At 41.5% G+C, this 19509-nt stretch overlaps 1 protein-coding gene across 5 annotated transcripts in view; it reads left to right on the top strand.

Moving 5' to 3' along the window:
* PPP1CB (protein phosphatase 1 catalytic subunit beta) overlaps positions 1-19509 on the top strand; it is a 57174-nt gene that overhangs the window by 13396 nt on the left and 24269 nt on the right. The window contains exons 1-2 of one of the 5 annotated variants that reach the window (XM_082302793.1): positions 14315-14461; positions 15658-15708. The exons of 2 other annotated variants lie outside the window; for them this stretch is intronic. Coding sequence is in view for 1 of the 3 variants with exons in the window: in XM_082302790.1 (XP_082158916.1) it covers positions 13662-13713 (52 nt within the window). In the remaining 2 variants the exon portion in view is untranslated. Of the gene's footprint in view, positions 1-13450; positions 13714-14308; positions 14462-15657; positions 15709-19509 lie in introns of those variants that run through there. 2 more of the 5 variants (XM_082302790.1, XM_082302794.1) reach the window with 2 other exon arrangements.

Genomic DNA, 19509 nt, shown 5'->3' with positions numbered 1-19509 from the left:
ATCAGAAGGGATTATTCCCAGATCAGAGTCAGATGATTAATCTGTGCACATTGTTCAGTCCAGGGTCTTTGTATTGTGGTCAGCAGCCCATGAAAAACCTGAGTGGGATGGAACACCACGTCTTCTCCTCTCGTCTGCCAGGTAGTAACAACTTTCTGTTACTACTCACCTGGTCCTGATTCACACAGTGGCCTGGAGCTAAAAGATACATAACCACTAATGAATCTTTGGAATTGTGTAGTTCCCACTTCTACACTTGAATTACACATTTAAGGCTATTTCCCAAAATTACACAGTATTCTTTGAAGATGAAAGTTTCTGCTTTTCACAGGCATAATTTTTTATGTCCTCTCTTGGAAAATTGCAGGTGGATTATGTAACTGTTTGGGTGTTTATTATTATCTGTACTGGGAAATCAATTGGTGCTGCAGAGGATAACAGTAAACACTTAGAGCAAAGAGGAGATGATACTCTCCTGTGGTGATACAGATGACAATGACAGGTGATAAATAGATGGTCAGAGAAAACCCTACTGTTAGCCTGGCAGGATTGACCTTAAACAGCTATGTAGGCTCGTATGTGTTTGCTTTCAGCTAGCCACCAAAGCAAAAGTAATGGGTGCAATACCCATGGAGGCTGTGTGCCAGCAACAAAATTGCATTTGCTTTTGTTTGTGTTTAGAAAAAATGCTCTTGGGTCTGTTTGCTTGAGTAGTGAAGCAAGAATTTCATTATTTCAGTGTGAGGCTCTGGCCTGAAGTGGAACATCAGCCAGTAGTCCTTCACTGTTTTTGCAGGCAAAAAACAATGAAAAGTATATCCAAGTGTTTAACTTTCTCATGGTCCTCTGAAAACCTCAGTCACTGCGTCTATTTAGTATCCCATGACTGAAAGCATGTGCCAGTGCTCTACTGCACTCCTGGTTCCTGGTTCAGCCTTTCAGTTCGTCCTTTCTGTAGCTTTAAGTGCTGGTGGCAGGGATCTCTCCAAGGATTATCATCACGTAAAGTCCTACAGAGGTCACAGTGACACAACAGACTCTCTTTGCCAGACGCAGTACGAATGCATCATGAGCCACAATACCTGCCTGGGATGAGGAACAAACCCTCTCTGTGGCAAGCAGGAAAGCCCCAGTGCTTTCTGTAAGAAAGATACAATGCCTGGTTTAATTCCAGCTTGGCTATTTACGTTGTCCAGTCCCATTTGCCAGTGGAATCACCAGGATATAGCATTGTGCATTTCCTGCTTTGACTGTTGCTTAACAAACTGTTCCCTGGTCACACTGTTAGCTGGTACTTACAGCATGGTCATGGGCATTCTCGTGCCTGGGAAATAAGCAGGGCTGGTTGCTCTGGTCCACATCACACTGCAGAATTAATTGCACCTCAGAGAAAAACTAGGTTTCTCTTTTACTTAGTATAGGCCTAAATCTACCTCCTCTGAATGCAGTAACAAACTGTGATTGATTCCAGGGCAAATCTGGCTCCAGTCCTTCATTAGCAGATGGACTTTGGGTATCAGTGAGTGAAACTTGCACTGCATGTGTAAGATAGTATTGATTTTCTATGGGGCCTAATAAATAAGTTTCTGTGACTTCTTCAGGACCTAGCCTTGCCAATTATAAAAACTTGTCATTGTTTTCTGAAGGGCAGCATTAGCATTGTTGGGGAAAGCTAGCAGCATTCATGTGAAAGAAAAATAATTAAAATGTGGTAGACTGTTAGAAATGCAAGACCAAATTACTGTCTACTGGGGAAAATGAATCTGAGTGTACCTAATGACATCCTTTAGAAAGTGATATTCAGCTAAGAAGATTTATTGTCATTTGTATTGATAATCTGCTATATTAATGCTTGAAAATAGTTTCACTTAGGCGATGAAAAAAATTTTAGGGGGTCTGCATTTAAAGATTCAGAGGAGTATCAAAGTGACAGACATTTCTTTCCCATTGGGATCTCAGATATGCTTAGAGTTCATGGTATCAAAAAAATGGAAAATAAATATGAAAGCCTAAAAGGAAGAATGCTTAACACACTTAATTGAGATGAGAACCAAAGTAATGGATGTCAGAATAAATATGTTATAATGCTAGTGAAAAATAAACTGGAATAAAGCAGATTTCACTCTGGCCCTATTAAAATTTAATACAGTTTAAAGCAAGCCGAACAGTCCCTGTCCAACCACAGCTATGAAAAAGTCAAATTAGATTATACCACTCTGCATATATGGTTAGCTCATATAGTGCTGAGTGGGATTTAACTTAATCTCTGATGACTGTTCATTTGTGGTCAGCACGTTCTAACAACTTTACCTTGATTTTCCATAACTGTATTTAAAGCACGGTAACATCTGGCTGGGTAGACAAGGCTCCAGTTTGTGCTTGAAGGTTTTGTGTTTTGTAGGGTGGTTTTAAGACATAACTGCTTCAACAAAAGCCCTTACACAGACACAATTATACCAGCAAAAAAAAAAAAAAAAAGAAAAGAAAAGTAAAAAAAAAAAAAAAAAAAAAAAAAGTGGTGGTTTTGGTGTTATGGCTTATATCACTTGCCAGACTGGAATGCATCTTATAGGCAAAAAGCCTCTAATTATGTAGGAGGAGTTTACTGGCAGAACTCTACCAGCAGGACAAAACTTTCAAGCGTAAATGGGAGCTAAGTGCTTATTTAAATCAGCGTGTCTTCTAACCACTTAACAATGTATAATTTGTTTTCCGAAACCTCCCCTTCCCCAGCCACACGGTGGGTCTGACTCTCACCCAGTTCAAGTCAGCACAAGGATGCCAGCCTTTTGGAGGGAGGATCAGGCCTGATCCTTTAGAGAAAGGCTGCATTAATGGGATTCCCCCGCCAGCAGAGAGCGGTGTGATGAGACAAGCAACACCCTGGGAAGTACAAAAACATGCGAAAAATTAGTCCTGCCTGTCCTACTCCTACTTACTTGCACATCTATATGACTTTTCACTCTCTCCTGCATAACTCATGGCAGCTCTAACTTCCTCACTAATTGGTGCATGGGTGCAGCTGGGACAAAAGGGATTTAAGAGAAGATGTTATGGGACACCAGGCAGGCTGCGTCCTGCACGGAGCAGGTTCTCCCTCGCCCCATACAGCTGCTGGCTCTGGCTGCCTTACCCAGCTGCAGGATACTGTTTCCTTGTCTGTGGATGGGCAGCTGTGGCTAGACTGAGTCTCTGTGATGCTGTGTGAGGAAGCCTTACCAGCTCGGGTTGTTGATAGCTTGGCTCATTCTTCCAATTCACAGAGCAGGTGTGCCCAGGAAGGCTAGGCAGGAGGTCAGATTTAAAGAATTACAGCAACTGAGCAGTACTGTACCTGCCTGTTGTACTTCTGACTGTTGACATCACTAATTTAAATAAGTTCTGCCTGTACCCTTTCCACTCTTCCCCTATCCAAAAAGAATCAACATCAAGTCAGACATGAAAACACCTATTTTGTACTTTTTCTTGCATTTGGGTTGAAAAGGGCAAAAGAAAAAAAAATAAGAGAGAGAGAAAACTGTAAGATTGCATTCCAGAAATATTTTGAAAATCCACAGGCTTAATGAGAGAAAAGAACTAAATGCATGAATGTTGTCACTGGCAAGCCATCTGGAGCATGCAAGTGAAAAATACTTTCAAAATCTTGAAAGTAAATGATCGTGCAAAGGCACGGATAGTCGGCACTTGAGGCAAGAGGTGTTTAATTAGAATGGGAAAAGTCTTTGTTCTAAGTAATTAAAGGCAAAATTCCAGAGTAGATGAGAGAAATCCAAACTCCTTAAACATTTGACAGTTTTAAAGAGGAATCTGCAAGGGTTCAGGCATAAACCCACACAAGGAGAGGCAGAGGAGGAGGCCAGACTGCTAAGGCAGCTCTACTGAGACATTGCAAGGGCTGAGAAGTCAGTCCCTGTCCATGTAGGGTGATTCAAAGCACTCGAGTCAGGCATACAGGCATTCCCAGCAACCACAGAGTAGAATAAGCAGCCTCCAAAGGGTGATGAAAAATCCCACGTGCTCATCAGTGAGCTGCCTTGAATTAGTCAGGCACCTCAGCTTCGGTCCTTGCTCTCAGAGCTGTTAATGGATTTTATATTAGATGGCATCTACTTGACGTAGGACACAAATAATCCTGGCATCAGGGGCAAGCAATACAGCCAAAGGAATGATGAGTTCAAGGAGCCTCATGAAACAAAGGAGTTGGAGTATCAGTACTGCCTGTGCTGGACCACCCCTGGATGTTCTGAAATGACTGCAAGCACGTGGGGGATGTCACAAATCTGAGATTCACCAACCAAAGCCTTCATTTGGAGGCTGGTAGGACAACTACAGGCATTAAGATTTTGGAATTTGGCATGGCCAGAAGGAACTGTCTAAGGAGTGAGGCACCCCCATAATTTTGGAAGTCTAATTAAAAAGATGTACATACTACAGTGACTGCTTAACATGACAAGAGGTTTTATATAACATGGTCCAATTTCCTAAGTGAAAAAAACAAACCCTGGAAAAATCCTCATTGTGCTGTGAGCTGAAAATGTTCTTTTTTCGGTTTCATTTGTTCTGGGTACACTAAAGTTAGGTATTAGTAGTATAATCTTTTGATTTCAATTGTTTCCAATAAAATCCACACTTTGCAACAAGTTTAGCTGAATGAATGTCATGACTAAGCTTTGAATAATTTGGGTTCTATTACATTCTTAATAGCATTTTCCAGTTTAGTGCTTTTTCCCTTCTCTGTAATGGTTGCCATTATAAGTTTATAAGCAGATTTCCCAGGAAGAGGATTTCTTATCACCCAGAGCTTTCCTATGGAGACACTCATCAATATTAGCAACCATTTTTTGAATTATACTTATGACACAATTATACAGCTACAAAGTGCCCTGCATTTCTCCTCATTACCAAGATCACTCATGTTTACTGAATTTTATTTTATTGAATTTATGGATATAAGAGAGGACACTGTCAAAACCTATTTTTTCTCAGTGTTGGCCAAGACAAAAGCTTTAAGATTCTATTCCAACTTCTGACCAGCATGTGTGAACAGACTCATCATTTGCTTTGAAGCCTAAACCATTTTCTAGCTACATATTTTAAAAGGGCTTTCCAGAAGTGGAAGTGTGATTACCTAGGACTATGTAGTGCAAGCTAATCATCTAAAGCAGGTACCAAATGGTACGAAAAATACACAGATGGTTACCAGGAATCTTTCCTTCCTGGTGGAAGAGTTAATTTATACACTAGCAAAGAGAAAGTCATCTCACTGCCCTCGGAAGAAAAAAGACAAATGTTGAGTCTTATCAAAGTACTGCAGCGTGTTTCTGACTCTCAGGAAGGAGTTAAAACTACCCAGTGGTGGCTGAAAGCCTGTTATTAAGATCCCAGCCAATTACAGTTTACTCTGATCAGAAAGTGCTTTTATTTTAAAGGATGAGTACATGAGATTTTAACTCTGTCACACTAACTTTTCTGGTCATTTAATTGGAAAGAAGTTGCTCAAGAAAGTAATTAATTTTTGTGATTCTTGGGGACAATACCAAAGAAGAAGCTCAGCTTTGAATGAGGGACTTGCACTGCTTAGCTCTGAAACTCAGCTTGTGCAGAGTGTTGTTTACAGAGCACCAAACTCTGCGAGGACCACACCTCACACAGGTGCCACAACTGCCTGCCCTGCATTACACAGCTAACATCTACAGTGCACAAACAGAAGTGTCCTACCCAGCCCCACAGTGTTAAACACAGCCAAAGTTCTTGGGGAAAAGTAATAGCTTTTTGCTGGTTTGTCGTTTACAGCGTTAGTTTGGTTTGGCTTGGGGGTTTTTTGCTAAGTGTCACTGCTCTCTCTTTTTTTCTCTCTCTCTATGTATCTCAATGCTTTCCTGTTGCCTCAGACTAAGTGTTTTGGTTTCTGATGCCTCATTCAATGACAAAACTGCCTCTGTCCCAGGTACAAACTTTTTTTTGGGGATTCCTACAGGGGCAGAGGGCTGCAATGCTTGTCACACTTCTGGCTTTGGACTTTACACAAAATGCAGCTCTGTCCTTTTTTCTTTTACCCCTGTGAAAGTCACAGAAGTGTTTGCAAGAAAATGTTTTCTCTTCCACTTGTGATAGAGACTTAGTAGATCAGTTGAAATTGCCTGGATAGTCTAAACTTATAAGCATCATCCCACCAGAGATGTGTTCTTGAATGTTAAATTTAGGCTAATTGGAGGCATATCCTTTAATTTAGCAAGCTGAGGTTACTAATACAGATCAAGAGCTAAAAATTAACAGTGGAGCTGATGTATGCTAAATGCCTAAGTGATATCTTAACCTATAATTATACAAGTTCTGTTAATAGTGAATAATTCAAATCTTCAGGGATTTCAATAGTCTAATGGGCTGTAGTTATTTCCAATTTACATTACGGTTGCTAGGTTTCATTAAAATGAGCAAAAGGCTGCATAGCGTAGCAGAAGAAAATTGGTGTTTGAAGTTATCACCCAGAAATCAAAACATGAAATTTAAATTAGAAGGTGTCCAAGCAACACAATGACACCAAAGCCACATTTCACTGGTAATGAAAGTAGGAAGACAGGGAGTTTGCAGGGATTATTAAAGGAAGACAGCACTACTAGCAACACACTCCGTAACAGCAATACCTTAAATTCCACTCTACTGTATGTAACGAGTCCAAAACGTATTACAAACCTCCACTAAGCCTTGCTACATTCTTCTGAATTATTTAAATTTTGTTATCACTGATTTGCAGGTGGCAGGCTGAGGCACGATAATGCACATGGCTTATCTGGAGTCATGGGATGACTCAGTAGGATGTGAGAGCCGCAGCTGGGGGCTGTAGCCTCCCTGCTAGCCCACTGATGGTATAGCCACCCCACACCATCGCTCTCGGGGACAGCTCAGCCAGCCCCCTCCACCAGCAGCCACTGCCAGTTTCAGCCTCATACCACAGTCTCCAGTCTTCAGCCGGGCTGAGACGTGTCTTTGGGAGGTGTGCTATACACCAGATCACCCAGAGCAACACGGGTTAAAGCTGCTGCTTTCCAGAGAGCCAGAGGGAGTTTTATTCATCTGGATCACTGCAGGCACCTGACTTTCAGTGCAATCCCACAGACACATCAGCACGGTGGCAAGGGGGGCAAATCACAGTGGGGAGGGAGAGCAGGAGCTTGGAATGACCACCTGCAGCCAGTGCTGCCACCAGGGAAAGCACAGTGTGGCCACCACAGCCATGTGTGTGTCTGCAGACCTGGGACACGCTTTTGGGAGACCATGGTGTACAACCCCCAAACACAAATGACAGCTATGGCCTCCTCTGAATCAAGCCCATCCAGGCTTTGAGAGTAAGGCCAGGTTTTGCTGACTCAAGGCCTAAACCTGTCAGTGTGACTCACTGCTGTGGTCTCCCCATCTCCTGTTCTTCTGAGCTGTACTGTATGCAAGTGAACTATTTTTGGAACAACAGGGTTAAATTAGGTTACTTAATAGATAATAAAAATGCTGCATAATTTAATAGGAATGAGAAGTGTTTGTTACAATTGGGTAGAAGTCAAGCTGTCTGATATATTTTGATATCTAAATTTTACTTTAAATTTCTTTTTAGTTCTTCTGGAGTGTACTTTAAATATAGAGTGTCTCTGCTTCTTCTGAGCAGATTAACGACTAAAATAAGTGTTCTTTCCTACCTAAAGATTAGCTATTTCCTTAATGTTTAGTTAGTTGTTCACACTGCTTTTTCAAAATTCAACCTCAAATTCCCCATTTGTATATAATTTCAGTTTCTGAACCTACATTTAAGTATCTGAATTTCTTTAAAAAGACAGAAGTACAGACGGGTTTTGTTTGGTCTTTTTAAAAAAATTTAAACTCGTTGAAGTTCTGCAGTTTCTATGTTAGTGAGTAAGCCATGGGATGAGAGTTATAATTAAATAGTTATTTCTTTATAAAATAGGTCTTTCCAACAGCTTCTTTGTATTTCATTCTGAATCAAGGTAACCTCTTAGATCTCAGTCTGAAATACACATATCCATTTTGCAACGTATTGCTAAATATCTCTAATTTACATAAGAAGCAACAGCAAAACGCCACGTACATTATGTTAGTTAAATTATTATTATTATGTAATTACATAATGGAGAAATAGCAAATTCAAACTCTCAAAATGCTGATCATGAAGTATATTAAATTATAGCATTGCCTCAACTGCAGGACAGGTGTGCTCGGTGGCACACCCTCCATCATGCAGACGATGGGATAAACTGGAGCACTGCACAACTCTTCTCCAGGAAACTGAAGGAGATAGTGCAGGCCTTTGCTGTCTCCTGATCCAGGACTAGAATCCCTTTAGGGCTCATGGCTGTAGGTCTAAGAAGAAGCAATACCTAGTGATTCACAGTAAATACATATTTCACAAAGTTGTCCAGAAAATGCTTTAGTGGGAAAGTTCCCCCTGAAATTGCAGGTAAAAAGCAATCCTTCCCAAGGCTGCTTTTACATGCAGCAGACAACAGGGAGTTAGTCAGCAGGGGCGGGTTTGGCTCAGGAACTTGTGCTGCATCCATCAGTGACTTTGATGCCCAAAGCTCCCGTAGCCTTGCCCTGCAAGGTGTGAGTACTCTTGAGCAAATCAGCCTCCCAGCAGTCCAACAGAACAGTTTACCTCTAAGAATCACACACTTGAATAATTCACTGGCTGGAAAACACTTTCAGATTGATAGATGCCTTGTTACTACAGAGTCATGTTAAGCAATAACAACACAAATCAATAAAAATCATCAAATAATTAAGAATCTTCAGTCACTTAACACCCACTGCAACTGCCACTAGCAAGAGGTTTGAGGGCTGCTCATAAATCTCTTTAGCACATTATAAATTGCCCACAGAGCACTCAGATGCCCCATCTACGGTGATCTATGCTGCATACACTGCAATCCTGTCCCTGTGCTATTAACTGTAATGGTTTCACATTTAAAAACTGTGTCCTGGGAATATGGCTGAGGACACAGTACACTGGAGACACATTAACAAGAAGAGACATGGACAGTCAGAGCATGCAGGAGACCAGACTGTGACTCACCACATAACCTGGAGGAACTTATTTACCTTCTCATTTTAAGTGTAACCCTCTGTGAGAAATGTGTGTCAAAATTTAATCACTTCATAGTCTGATTATTGATATTTAGAGAGCACTTGGAGATCCCTGGATATAGGTTGGGGGTTTTGTCAATCTGTTATTTCTGCCTTCAGAGCTTTCATTTCTTGTGTCAGGTCCCAGAGTTTAAAGGAGTTCTTTCTAACTCTCTGCATGCACTTTGTGAAACTGGCTGCTGGTGTCAAATGCCAGCATATTCACAGGGCGTAAACCATCTGGTTTTGCTGAAACTAAATATTCCCATGTTTGCCGAGGAAAATAGATGCAGACACTTTCAGTTCTTGCAGCTGTTTCTTCCTGGGAAACAGTAACAGAAGATTTTTTTCTCTCCAAAGCAGAGTAATAGTAAGCTTGATTGACATTCTGCAAACTGCAGATCTTGCAGGCCCAAATTATTTTCCTTGTTTTGCTTCAGAAGTCCATCCCCCTTCCTCACTTGGGGAGTAACGCCTCAGCAAGTGTTGTGTATTTCTCACAGTTTGTGGGCAGTAGGACAGGCTGTCAGGGGAACTGAAATTGTATCACATGCTAATAAACATAATTTAAAGAAAATAAAATAAAACAACCCTTCTCACACTTTTAAGTGTGACACAGAGAGATGAAGTAACCTGTTGATACATACCCATGGTTATGCCTCACCTTGTCCTTATTTTGCATGCAGCTCCCAGGAGGCTCTCTCCTGCCTTCCAGACTCTCTAACCCACCTGGGAGATGTCAGAATAGGGCAGGGGGGGTGCTCTTTTTTAAGAAACAAGATTTCAATATAGGTCTTAGTATAGCTATTCTAATTTTTAAAACTGTTTCAGCATTGGTTCTTGACATAAACAATTTGTTTCTTGGGAACATCTAGACCTGACCAACCCTGCCTTTAAATATGCATAAAAGGCAATGATGGCATAACTACATTCACAGGAGTCAAGGGTCAGTATTAATCTACAAAACAATCTTGTTCTTCAAAAAATCCTATTGCCAAAGCGTTTGTGTATCAATCAAAGACCTCATGATGTGTTTCAAACAAAAGCTATATCAAGAGAGACAGAACAGCACTACGGGGCATTCACTGGACACAGACCCAGACTTGAGTCCCTGGGCCATTGGGTATTTAATTATTATACCAAGTGTTGCAGTTCCAAGCAGGGATACCAAGAGAACCAGTATGGATGCAGCAGCTCAGAGAAGAGTTCTTCACATCCTTGACTCCAAATGCAATCCACTGGCTACTCTGGGACTCTCCTTCTCCTTAATTTCTCAGGAAGGTTGAGAAAGTCTTGGTTTTAGCTCAGTGTAGAAGAATGATTATTTTATTTGTACGTCTTAAAAGGTTATAACCAAAACCAGCTATTTACCCAGTTTTAGTGCAAATACTGAGAAACAAAAGAGGGTCATAAAGTACTACACGGTGGGATCTGTTAGTTTTTCTTCTTCTATCTCTTAATCTACACTTTTTGGGCAAAACAGGGATAATTTATCTGCAGATTTTGTTTATTTTGAGATTACCTTGATACAGTTTCTTGCCATTTCTGACTAAAGAGACAAGATCTATAAATACTTGTAAACAAACTCTCCTAAGAAAATACACTGTCGATTTGGAGATTTGGATCACTAATTTCTGTTTCAAGCAAGAAGCTGGAAAAGGGCACTGAGGAGGCAGCAGTGGTTTAGCTATTGCCACTCAGGGAGGATATGCTCCTAATTACACACTGGAAAACTAACCACATGGCTCCTACTGGCCTCTCCCTCCCATCCACGTAAGAGCTGCAGTTAGCCCTGAGTTACAGTTTGCCAACGTGATAAAGTACATTAGAAACGAGCAGTAGTGATGGGATAATGCTGTAAAGTACTATCATGTACTGTCTACCCAGGTAACTGATGACACACCTAGGAGGGCAATGGTTTTTGAAAGTTACAATGACATAGTAAATAACATAAAAGTGTATGTAGTGCACTAAGTTTAAAATGCAGAGAGTAGCAAAAGTTCTGTCTGAACCAACATAAGGTTACCAGGAAAGAGTAGGTAACAGCAGAGATGCTGAGTCAGTGCTCTGTAGCTGGGGAAGCAACTCTCAAATTCGCAGTAGCCTAAGTGAGAACTCATGTCTACACAGTCACAGTTTAGGGAATGACGTTTGCTAACACATAGTTGTTTTGCCATTTTTCTTTGGAAATTTCTGTCTTTCAGATCTGACAGACTGAACAGAAGAGCAGTACAAATCAAAGGACCTTGAAACAGCATGTGGATAAGGAGAGGAAAGTTGACACAATGGGGTATTTAGGGTATTTACTGAGACCAAGTAGGGGAAGGTTAGGAGCAAAGCCATCTTGGTGGACATGAGAGGAATTTTCAAAATAACTGTAAGACAAGTTAGAAAGGTGAGCACTATTAATGAGATTTTGACAAAGCATCAGTCCAGTTCCCCCTTGTACTTGAATCACCAGTAAGCTGTCTTTGGCCTGTATCTGTGCATGGTACAATGCCAAAAATTACTGACCATCTACCCTTGATCAAAGAAAATGTATTCATTCCACATTAACTATTTCTTTCTGTATGGCAGAAGACAATGAGCCTCATTCTCTGATCTTTTAATTCTGTTTACTGTACTTGGATTATGCCAATGGGACACGTCAAGTTTTAACCCACTGAGGGAGAAACACACACATTTGTGTCCCTGCTCAAGCTACAAAGGAAGGGTGGTGCAAACTTCACAGGCTTATGCAGCACAGTGAGGTGACCTTCCACCCTCTTGACAACCCAGGTACAGCTGGGCAGTAACTGTCACCCAGCCACGTTCCCAATAAAACAAGGCACTGGCATAGAATCTACATGGAAAGAAGCGAGCTATTTTTTGCAGCTAGTTCTTTTTCATAGCACCTCTGCTTATTAAATTATTTTGTTGTTATGATATGCTGCTGAATTGTTTCTGGAACATGCTGACATGCCTAGTAAAAACAGTTGTTAGGGGATTATGTTTTGCTCAGTGTACCTGAAAGTGTATTGTTCTGTGGCACTTGGGAAGATGTATTAATTATATTTTTATGCCACAGCGAAAGATAATTTCATATCCCCGTTTAATTGTCAATGCAGAATGTTCTGCGATAATGTATTATTATGTCTGAACCTGATGTTTTGATGGCTTAAAATAGCCTTCAGGGCAGTTCGGTTGTGTGAAACAAAACTGGGACAATTCCTAAAAGCTCAAGAGGGACTGCAGATCTATTAGTTTTGGCAGCAATAAAGTAGTTGGGATAAGGATGAACTTTTAAAAAGTGGAATAATTATTTTTCCTAGTTTAATGAAAAATGAAACAAAAACATTTTAGGATCTTTTTATTTAGATTTCCACTACCACTAGCAGAATTTGAAAAACAAGAAAGGATAGCTGTATGTGCTTTTAGCAGGTGAGTTGAAGTTATATTTCCATATATCCTGCCCACCTGTGTAGGCATTTCAAAAGAGTGTTCTTTCACCTGACTGTCTGGACACCTAGCATCATCTGATACCTAATCATGGCCCCACCTTGTCCTAATTGCTTTTGTTTGGCTCATACTCATTTTCTTCTAATCAAGAGATAAAAAACTGGGTTTCGACATTATATAAGGTGGCAGGACTTTGCTGGCTTAGACGGACTGATGGAAAAATTCAAGTTCAAGCTCACAGAGATAAGTTTCTACATCAACGTCTATATTTAGGCATATAAAGGAGAGGTCTGTTTTTTCTAGAACATCTGCACTTTGTTACTTTGTCAACATACATGTATTTATCTGCTCTCCGAGTTCACAGTGGGCTTTCACCACCTACATTTTAAAGCACTTCTCTGTCCATCCAAGGCAAGCATCTGTTGACAGAAATATGTAAACATGTCTTCAGAGAGCTCATCTCAAAAAAAAAAAAAAAAACCAACTTCCAGAAATCACCAAAAAAGTACTCTTAGCAGGTCCAGCCGCAGTGAAACAGGACCCACGGAGTTTTCTCTGGCAACTGCATTACAAGAGCACTCTAAAGAGCACGACTCGTCATTCCAGTTATGACAGATTTTTTTAAAATCTTTAATAAAGGGCGAGATCTCACAGGTGCGGTGCCAGCAGGCGCAGGGGTGACCCTCGGGTGACGCGGAGGCTCCCAGCACTCGCTTTCCTGCGGCCCGCCCGAGGCCGCGGGCACACGCCGGGCGCACGGCGGGCACCGGGGCACGGCCGGGCCCGCTCCGCGCCTGCGCCGCCGAGCCCGCCGCGCCTGCGCGCTGCCGGGGCGCGTAGCGGCGGCGGCGGGCGAGGCGGCACATGCGCCCTGGCGGCTCCTGAGGAGGGGAGGAGGCGCGGGGAGGAGCGGTGGCCGCGTCCCCCCATTTAGCTGCGAGGGAGCGGGAGAAGCCGGGCGGCCGCCGGGGACCGCCGGAGGGGGGTGGGGGGAGCTACTGTCGCTGCGGCCGCCGCTCCCTGCTCCTCCTCCTCCGTGGAGCGCCCTCCACCCCGCCCTCTCCCCGCCCGGGACCGAGTCTGGTGGCCACAAAATGGCGGACGGGGAGCTGAACGTGGACAGCCTCATCACCCGGCTGCTGGAAGGTGAGCGGGGCGCCGCGGGGAGCCAGAGGGCACCGCCGCCGCTCCCCGCGGGAAGAGCCGGGGCTGCCGGTGCGGTGCGGGGCAAGCGGGGGCAGCTCCTTCCCTGCCCCGGCGGGGCCGGGGTGGCGGCCGGGAGCGGGCTCGGCGCGTCCCGCCGGTGCCCGGAGCCCCGGCCCTGCAGCCCCGCGGAGGGAGGAGGGGCTGGTGTGCGCGGGGGTGCCCGCCCTGTCTGGCTGCCTTCCTATTTAACAGAAAAAAAAAAAAAAAAAAGCCTCGTTTTCTGTCTTCCCTTCTTCACCCCGCTGCAGCTGCCGGGCTGAGGGGCGAGCTGGGGACGCCTCGCTAGCTGAGCTCTTGAGCGGCCTTTTCACCCCCGCCCCTCCGGTTGGGTTGTAGTCGCAGTCCTCCGTGTGTAAAATTACGTCTGCGAGCTGCGTTAGGTGTGGGGTTGTGTGTACGTGAGTGTCGGTGGGAGCAGAAGGATTTAGTGCGCTGACATTCCTCGGCGTGCCTACGGGGCAGTCTCCAGAAGTGGCTTTCGTGATGTAGGGTTTTGTGTGTATTAAATAGTGATTTTGCCCTTTAAAGTTACGAAGAAGCTGACTTATTGCCTGTTTTTGGAGAAGCTGGGGAATTACTGCTAGCGTTTTCCTTTTATTTAAGTTATGTCGTGAATGTTTAGTCGTCTTGGGCCTCTTCTCCCATTAGTCTTTCTTTCCACATTCAACAAATAGCTGGTATGCTGGAGGTGAGACCGGGGTACTTGCATGGGTATGCGCTGTTCATTTATTTGGTTGCTGTACTCCTTAGATAGTTGGGTCACATTGCAGAAGGCTTATAGAAAGGAATTTATGGAGCATGTATAGTTCGGGAAGTGAAACAAGTTTAGTAAGGCTGAGTTTTGTTCAGCCGAGTTACTACAAAGCAGCGGGTTTAGGGCTTTAAGGACTTGTTAGTAGCTTCTATCTCATCTTTTTCGATGTGAAAACTATGAGCAGCAAAATTAGTATTTAAAAATATATAAAGTCTTTGAACAGTTGTGCTTATATTTGTGATTTAAGGTGTGTAGTGTAGTATGAAGAAACAGGTATCAGTTGAAGTTTCTCTTAGATTGCTAATGCAGATAAAACTCCCTTTTTCTGGATGTTGAAACCCAGATTAATAGGTTGGCTTTTAAGACTAAATAATAACCGAGTAAATGTTGACTTTTTAGGGCAGACTTTTTAGGGGGACATCAAGATACATACATATTTATGGTTCTGGGGTTTTTGAGATACTTTAAATAATATATCTGAAAGGTACTTGTTCCACAGTAGTGTAGTTATTTAAATATAGATAGCTTTAAGTGGAGGGGATTCTGCAGTGTTTTGGCATGCAACTTGTTGGATTGTTCTGTTCCCTCTTAAATATTACTCTGCTTTTTTTTTTTTTTCTGAAGACTTTTAAAATATGTGTTCCATACAGTTTATATACACCATAAATACTTGTGTTGCTACTTTGTAGCTTTTTGGGTTATGATTCTTACCTTGTCTTAGAGCAGCCTGTGCTTTTTGTCTTCCATAGTGCTTTAACCGTTAGGGATGTATGTATGTACAACTTCTGAACCAAGCCTTGCTTGTAATTTTTCTTTGCTGTTTTTAACTGAGCAGAGATTAGGAAGATTTTTAAGGGGAATGGTGTGTTTTCTCTCTGCTTGTCATCTTCTAACATAGAGGAGTGTGTTGTACAACATCTTGTGTCTGAGATGTAATAGGTAATTCTTACAGGTTTTGTTTGAAAAAAATTGCAGCAATTAAAGGAACGCATTGTGTGTGGATTATTTTTCGTTTTTTACATCTTTTATTTGTTGCACTGCTGGCATATAGCGTTCTAAGCTGTGGTTCAAACAGTAGTGTTCCACAATGAAGCTTTTTTTTTTCTTCTTTTTTTTTGTACAATTGGCAGCTCACATTCTGGAGCTCATGCTGTGTTGCTTAGCTGACCTGTTCTGGTAAAGTGAGTATGAATCCCTCCCCACGCTGGTTGCGCAGAAAAATATCTGTTGACTGTTATCTCCACTTAAATTGTTCAAAGCAAGTTGTTTGGCTCCATTACTCACGCTTCAACTTTGACTTAAAAGGATAAGGAAACATGGCTTTTGTGGTGTAAATGTAAGCACAGTGAAATAATAAGAAGACGCTTTCATTAAATGTTGTCATGCAGTATGTATTTAGTCCTTTTGGTTGCTTTAAGTGAAATGTATGGCTTTGAGTAACAGTCTACAATTGCCTCTCAGTGCCTGATACGCATAATTTTTCAGAGGTAGCAAATACGTATCAAAAGCCACAGCAGCAGGAAACTTCACTGCTGTCATTGGGTTGCTGGGTGGTGACACCTGTTTCTAGGCTGTGATACTAACTGTCAGGAGATCTTGCTCCTACTTTAATTAGGTTACTCTAACTGTTTTTATCCTTATTACTTCTAGGTTATATGACACATTAACTTGCCTTTTGTTTGGAGTTACCTACTTGGATTTTCTTTCTTCATGTTTAATTGTGATTTTGTTTTGGGGCGTTTTTTTGAGATACCAGTATGAACTGGCCTACAGCTGGGCTGCTTGGGAGAATTCATCAAGAACATCTTCCCAGTCCTCGAGGAGTGTGCCTGTATGCTTATCTTGAATGTACACTTACTTACTTTGGAGATCTTTTGAGTGCTGAAAGACAGATTGATTAACTCTTGAGTTAAATTTGGGGAGTTTCATAAAGACTTACTTGAACCAGAGTGTGATGCATGTTGATTGTCTTCTAGGACACTAGCTTTTAATTTCCATGTTCTTTTGCACATACCAAGTTCTTATCCTCTTTTCAATGGTTAAGTGGTGAATTTAGGAATGGTAAGAGCTCTTTTTGAATTCACTTTCTCTTGTAATTTCTAGTACTTTGTCACTAGTTAGTGATATATAAATAACCATTCTTTGGAGGAAAGTAAAACTCAAGTGTATACATAAAGTCTGAACATAGCAATGCTTTCTTTTGTTTTGTCTCTGTCTACCAGGTACTGTCTACCAGATTTAAAGTAATTCCTGTTGCTTTACTAGAAGAATGAGGGAGATGCTGGTGCTCTGACATGTCTGCCTCACTATCTTGGAGACACTTTGACTTTTATTGTCTGTCATGAGTCAATCTGCAAAGATTTACAGGTCATTTAAACACAGAATTCCATAGCTTTGCTAGAAGACCTCTAGAGTGATAAGTGACCATGAAAGTGAATAAGCCAAATTTGTTTTAAGAGTGTTTCCTTCTTGTACTGGTATTCAGAATCACGGGGTAGGTTTAGCTATGTTATGTTACAGTACGCAAAGATGATGGTCTTATTTTTGCTTCAGTGTGTGTACTTTTTTCGTGTTTTTATTTTTTTCCTTCCTACCTTCCCAGCTATGCCATCTGGTGGATAGATTTTTTCCCAGTCCATCCTAGCTGTGGATAGCACAGGAATATGCACACACAAGACTGCCATGAGTACGTCAGATGTGGAATACAGAATTATAAAATGGTTTGAGTTGGAAGGAGCCTGTAAAGGTCACCTAGTCCAGCCCCTCTCCAGTGAGAGGCACAGCTTCAACTAGATCAGGTTGCTCAGAGCCCTGTCCAGTGTGACCTTGAATGTTTCCAGGAATGGAGCATCCACCACCTCTCTGGGCAACCTGTTCAGTGTTTCATCACTGTCATAGTAAAAAAATTTCATCCTTATATCTAGTCTTAATATTTTTTTTTTCAGTATAAATCCAGTCCCCTTGTCCTATCACAACAAGCCCTACTAAAAAGTCTGTTCTCATCTTTCTTATAAGCCCTCTTTAAGTATTGGAAGGCTGTAATTCAAGAGTCTTCTTGAATAATACTCTCCAATGTGAACAGAGAAATTTTTTTCTCAATGTAGTTTTTTCTCTTGGACTCTGCAACTGAAATTGCTAGTTGTGTTTTGCCTAATCTAGAAATACTATGTATCCCTATCTGGGACGTGCCCTGAAATTGGCAACAATGCTGAGCTAAATGGGTGCACCCGGTTCACATTTAAGCCAGATTCTGAGCTACTTTAAATTTAGTGATGTGTGGAAAAGATTGCCTCTATATCAAAGCAAGTATACTGGAATAGGTGTAACCTTGACTTGTAAAGAGTGCTGTGAATGGTGTTAAGTAAGACTTTCATATTTCTTTTAGGGTGTTGGGCTTCCTGTACTGTCTGTTTCTTAAAATTTCTGCATGTAAGGCAGCCCAGCTGGAATGAATCTCTGCTCTTTTAAATTTATAGGTGTCTGTCTTAGTAAACACTAGGGAGTTTACCATATGGAAGAGAGGCTGTATTTAGGGAAACCCAGACATAGAGTAACCTTAGGTACAAGATGGCTTTCTGCACTGAGGCTTCATTTATATTGCTGTACAAACAAATTTGCCTTGTCTAGGCGAGACTCCTTGCTTGCCTAAATCTACCTAACCTAATCAAAATTACAATTTGAATTAATCTGACTGAACTTAATGTGGATCTTTTCTAAAACAAAATTATTTTGGGTGAGACTGAGGGCTACTAGTTCTGATAGTACCAATGCACCAAGGAAGCTAGGAAGTACTTACCAAGAAGACAATTGTCAGACTACTAGTAGATGTAGAGAATGGTTATTGCTTCAATGTTCAGCTAAAAGGGTGATTTTTGTGATTGCCTTGGTGTTCTTACTGTGTCATGTGATGTCTTCTAAGAAAGCTGCAGGCTTCGTTTTCTTGTGATTTCAGAGGCCTTACAGGTTGTGATAAACATAGAAATTTGAATGTAAGTTAACTTTTAAAATGAAAGTTGGATTTTAAATTCTTATGAAATAATTGAGATTTTTCCTTACTAGTTTTAAATGGTATTGAGCATACTGGTCAAACATGCTATGGTCAATAACATATTTCTTATTTTGTTAGTGTCCTAACTAATTAATATATCCAGCCAGCCTGACGGTGTGGTATTATGATATGGTAGTAGTGCTTGCAGTTCCAGGCTCTGTAACTGATGCTGAAAAAGAGAGGCAGTTGTAGAGAAGAAAAATAGACCTTATCGATCTCTTGCAAAACAGTATCAACAAACCATGGTGATGAATCCTGAATAAACAAGAGTTATTACCTGGCTTGGTGTGAAATCACTGGATAATTTGTTACTAGAAAAAGAAACAAGAATAACTTTTAAAGGAGTTTCTTGCAAAGGATTTTTAAAAATATATATATATTGTTAGTTTTTAAAGAGAGAAAGAAAATCGATGGTTTTGATGTTTTTCTAGGAGGGTAGGTATTGTATTAACCAGAGAGGAGGGACAGAAGAATTAAGTTTGTTTCTGGGTTTGTACAGCAGTGCAGATATCAGCTACTTCATCTTTAGCTTTATAAGTGCATGACGAATTGAATGGTTGGCTTGAAAAAGTGCACTGGAGGCCAAGAGCCCAGCATCAGGCAATGTCTGCTGGGATTCTTTATTCTATCTGGCTATTTGGCCACTTGAAGGCTGCATGATTCAGTAACTGTTTCATTTAGATACTCTGCAGCACAGGTTTTACTTGAGTTGTTCAGTGTCCTGCTCACTGCACAGCGAAATGATAGTGTAAAAGGAGAGAAACACTATTCTAATTTAAGATAACTGTAACTATTAAGTATTAAAAGTTGTCTTAAATGCTCATTAGTTACCAAGAAAGGTAGGTATGTAACTTTTTTTTACAAGGGAAGAAAGCACCCTGCTAAACCTCAGACTGTGGAGAAGGCGGCATATTATATTTGGCTGTTACTCAGT

The sequence above is a fragment of the Coloeus monedula genome (assembly GCF_965178545.1).
Source record: "Coloeus monedula genome assembly, chromosome: 2".
NCBI classification, from domain to species: domain Eukaryota; kingdom Metazoa; phylum Chordata; class Aves; order Passeriformes; family Corvidae; genus Coloeus; species Coloeus monedula.
This window is presented reverse-complemented; position numbering and strand designations above follow the sequence as displayed.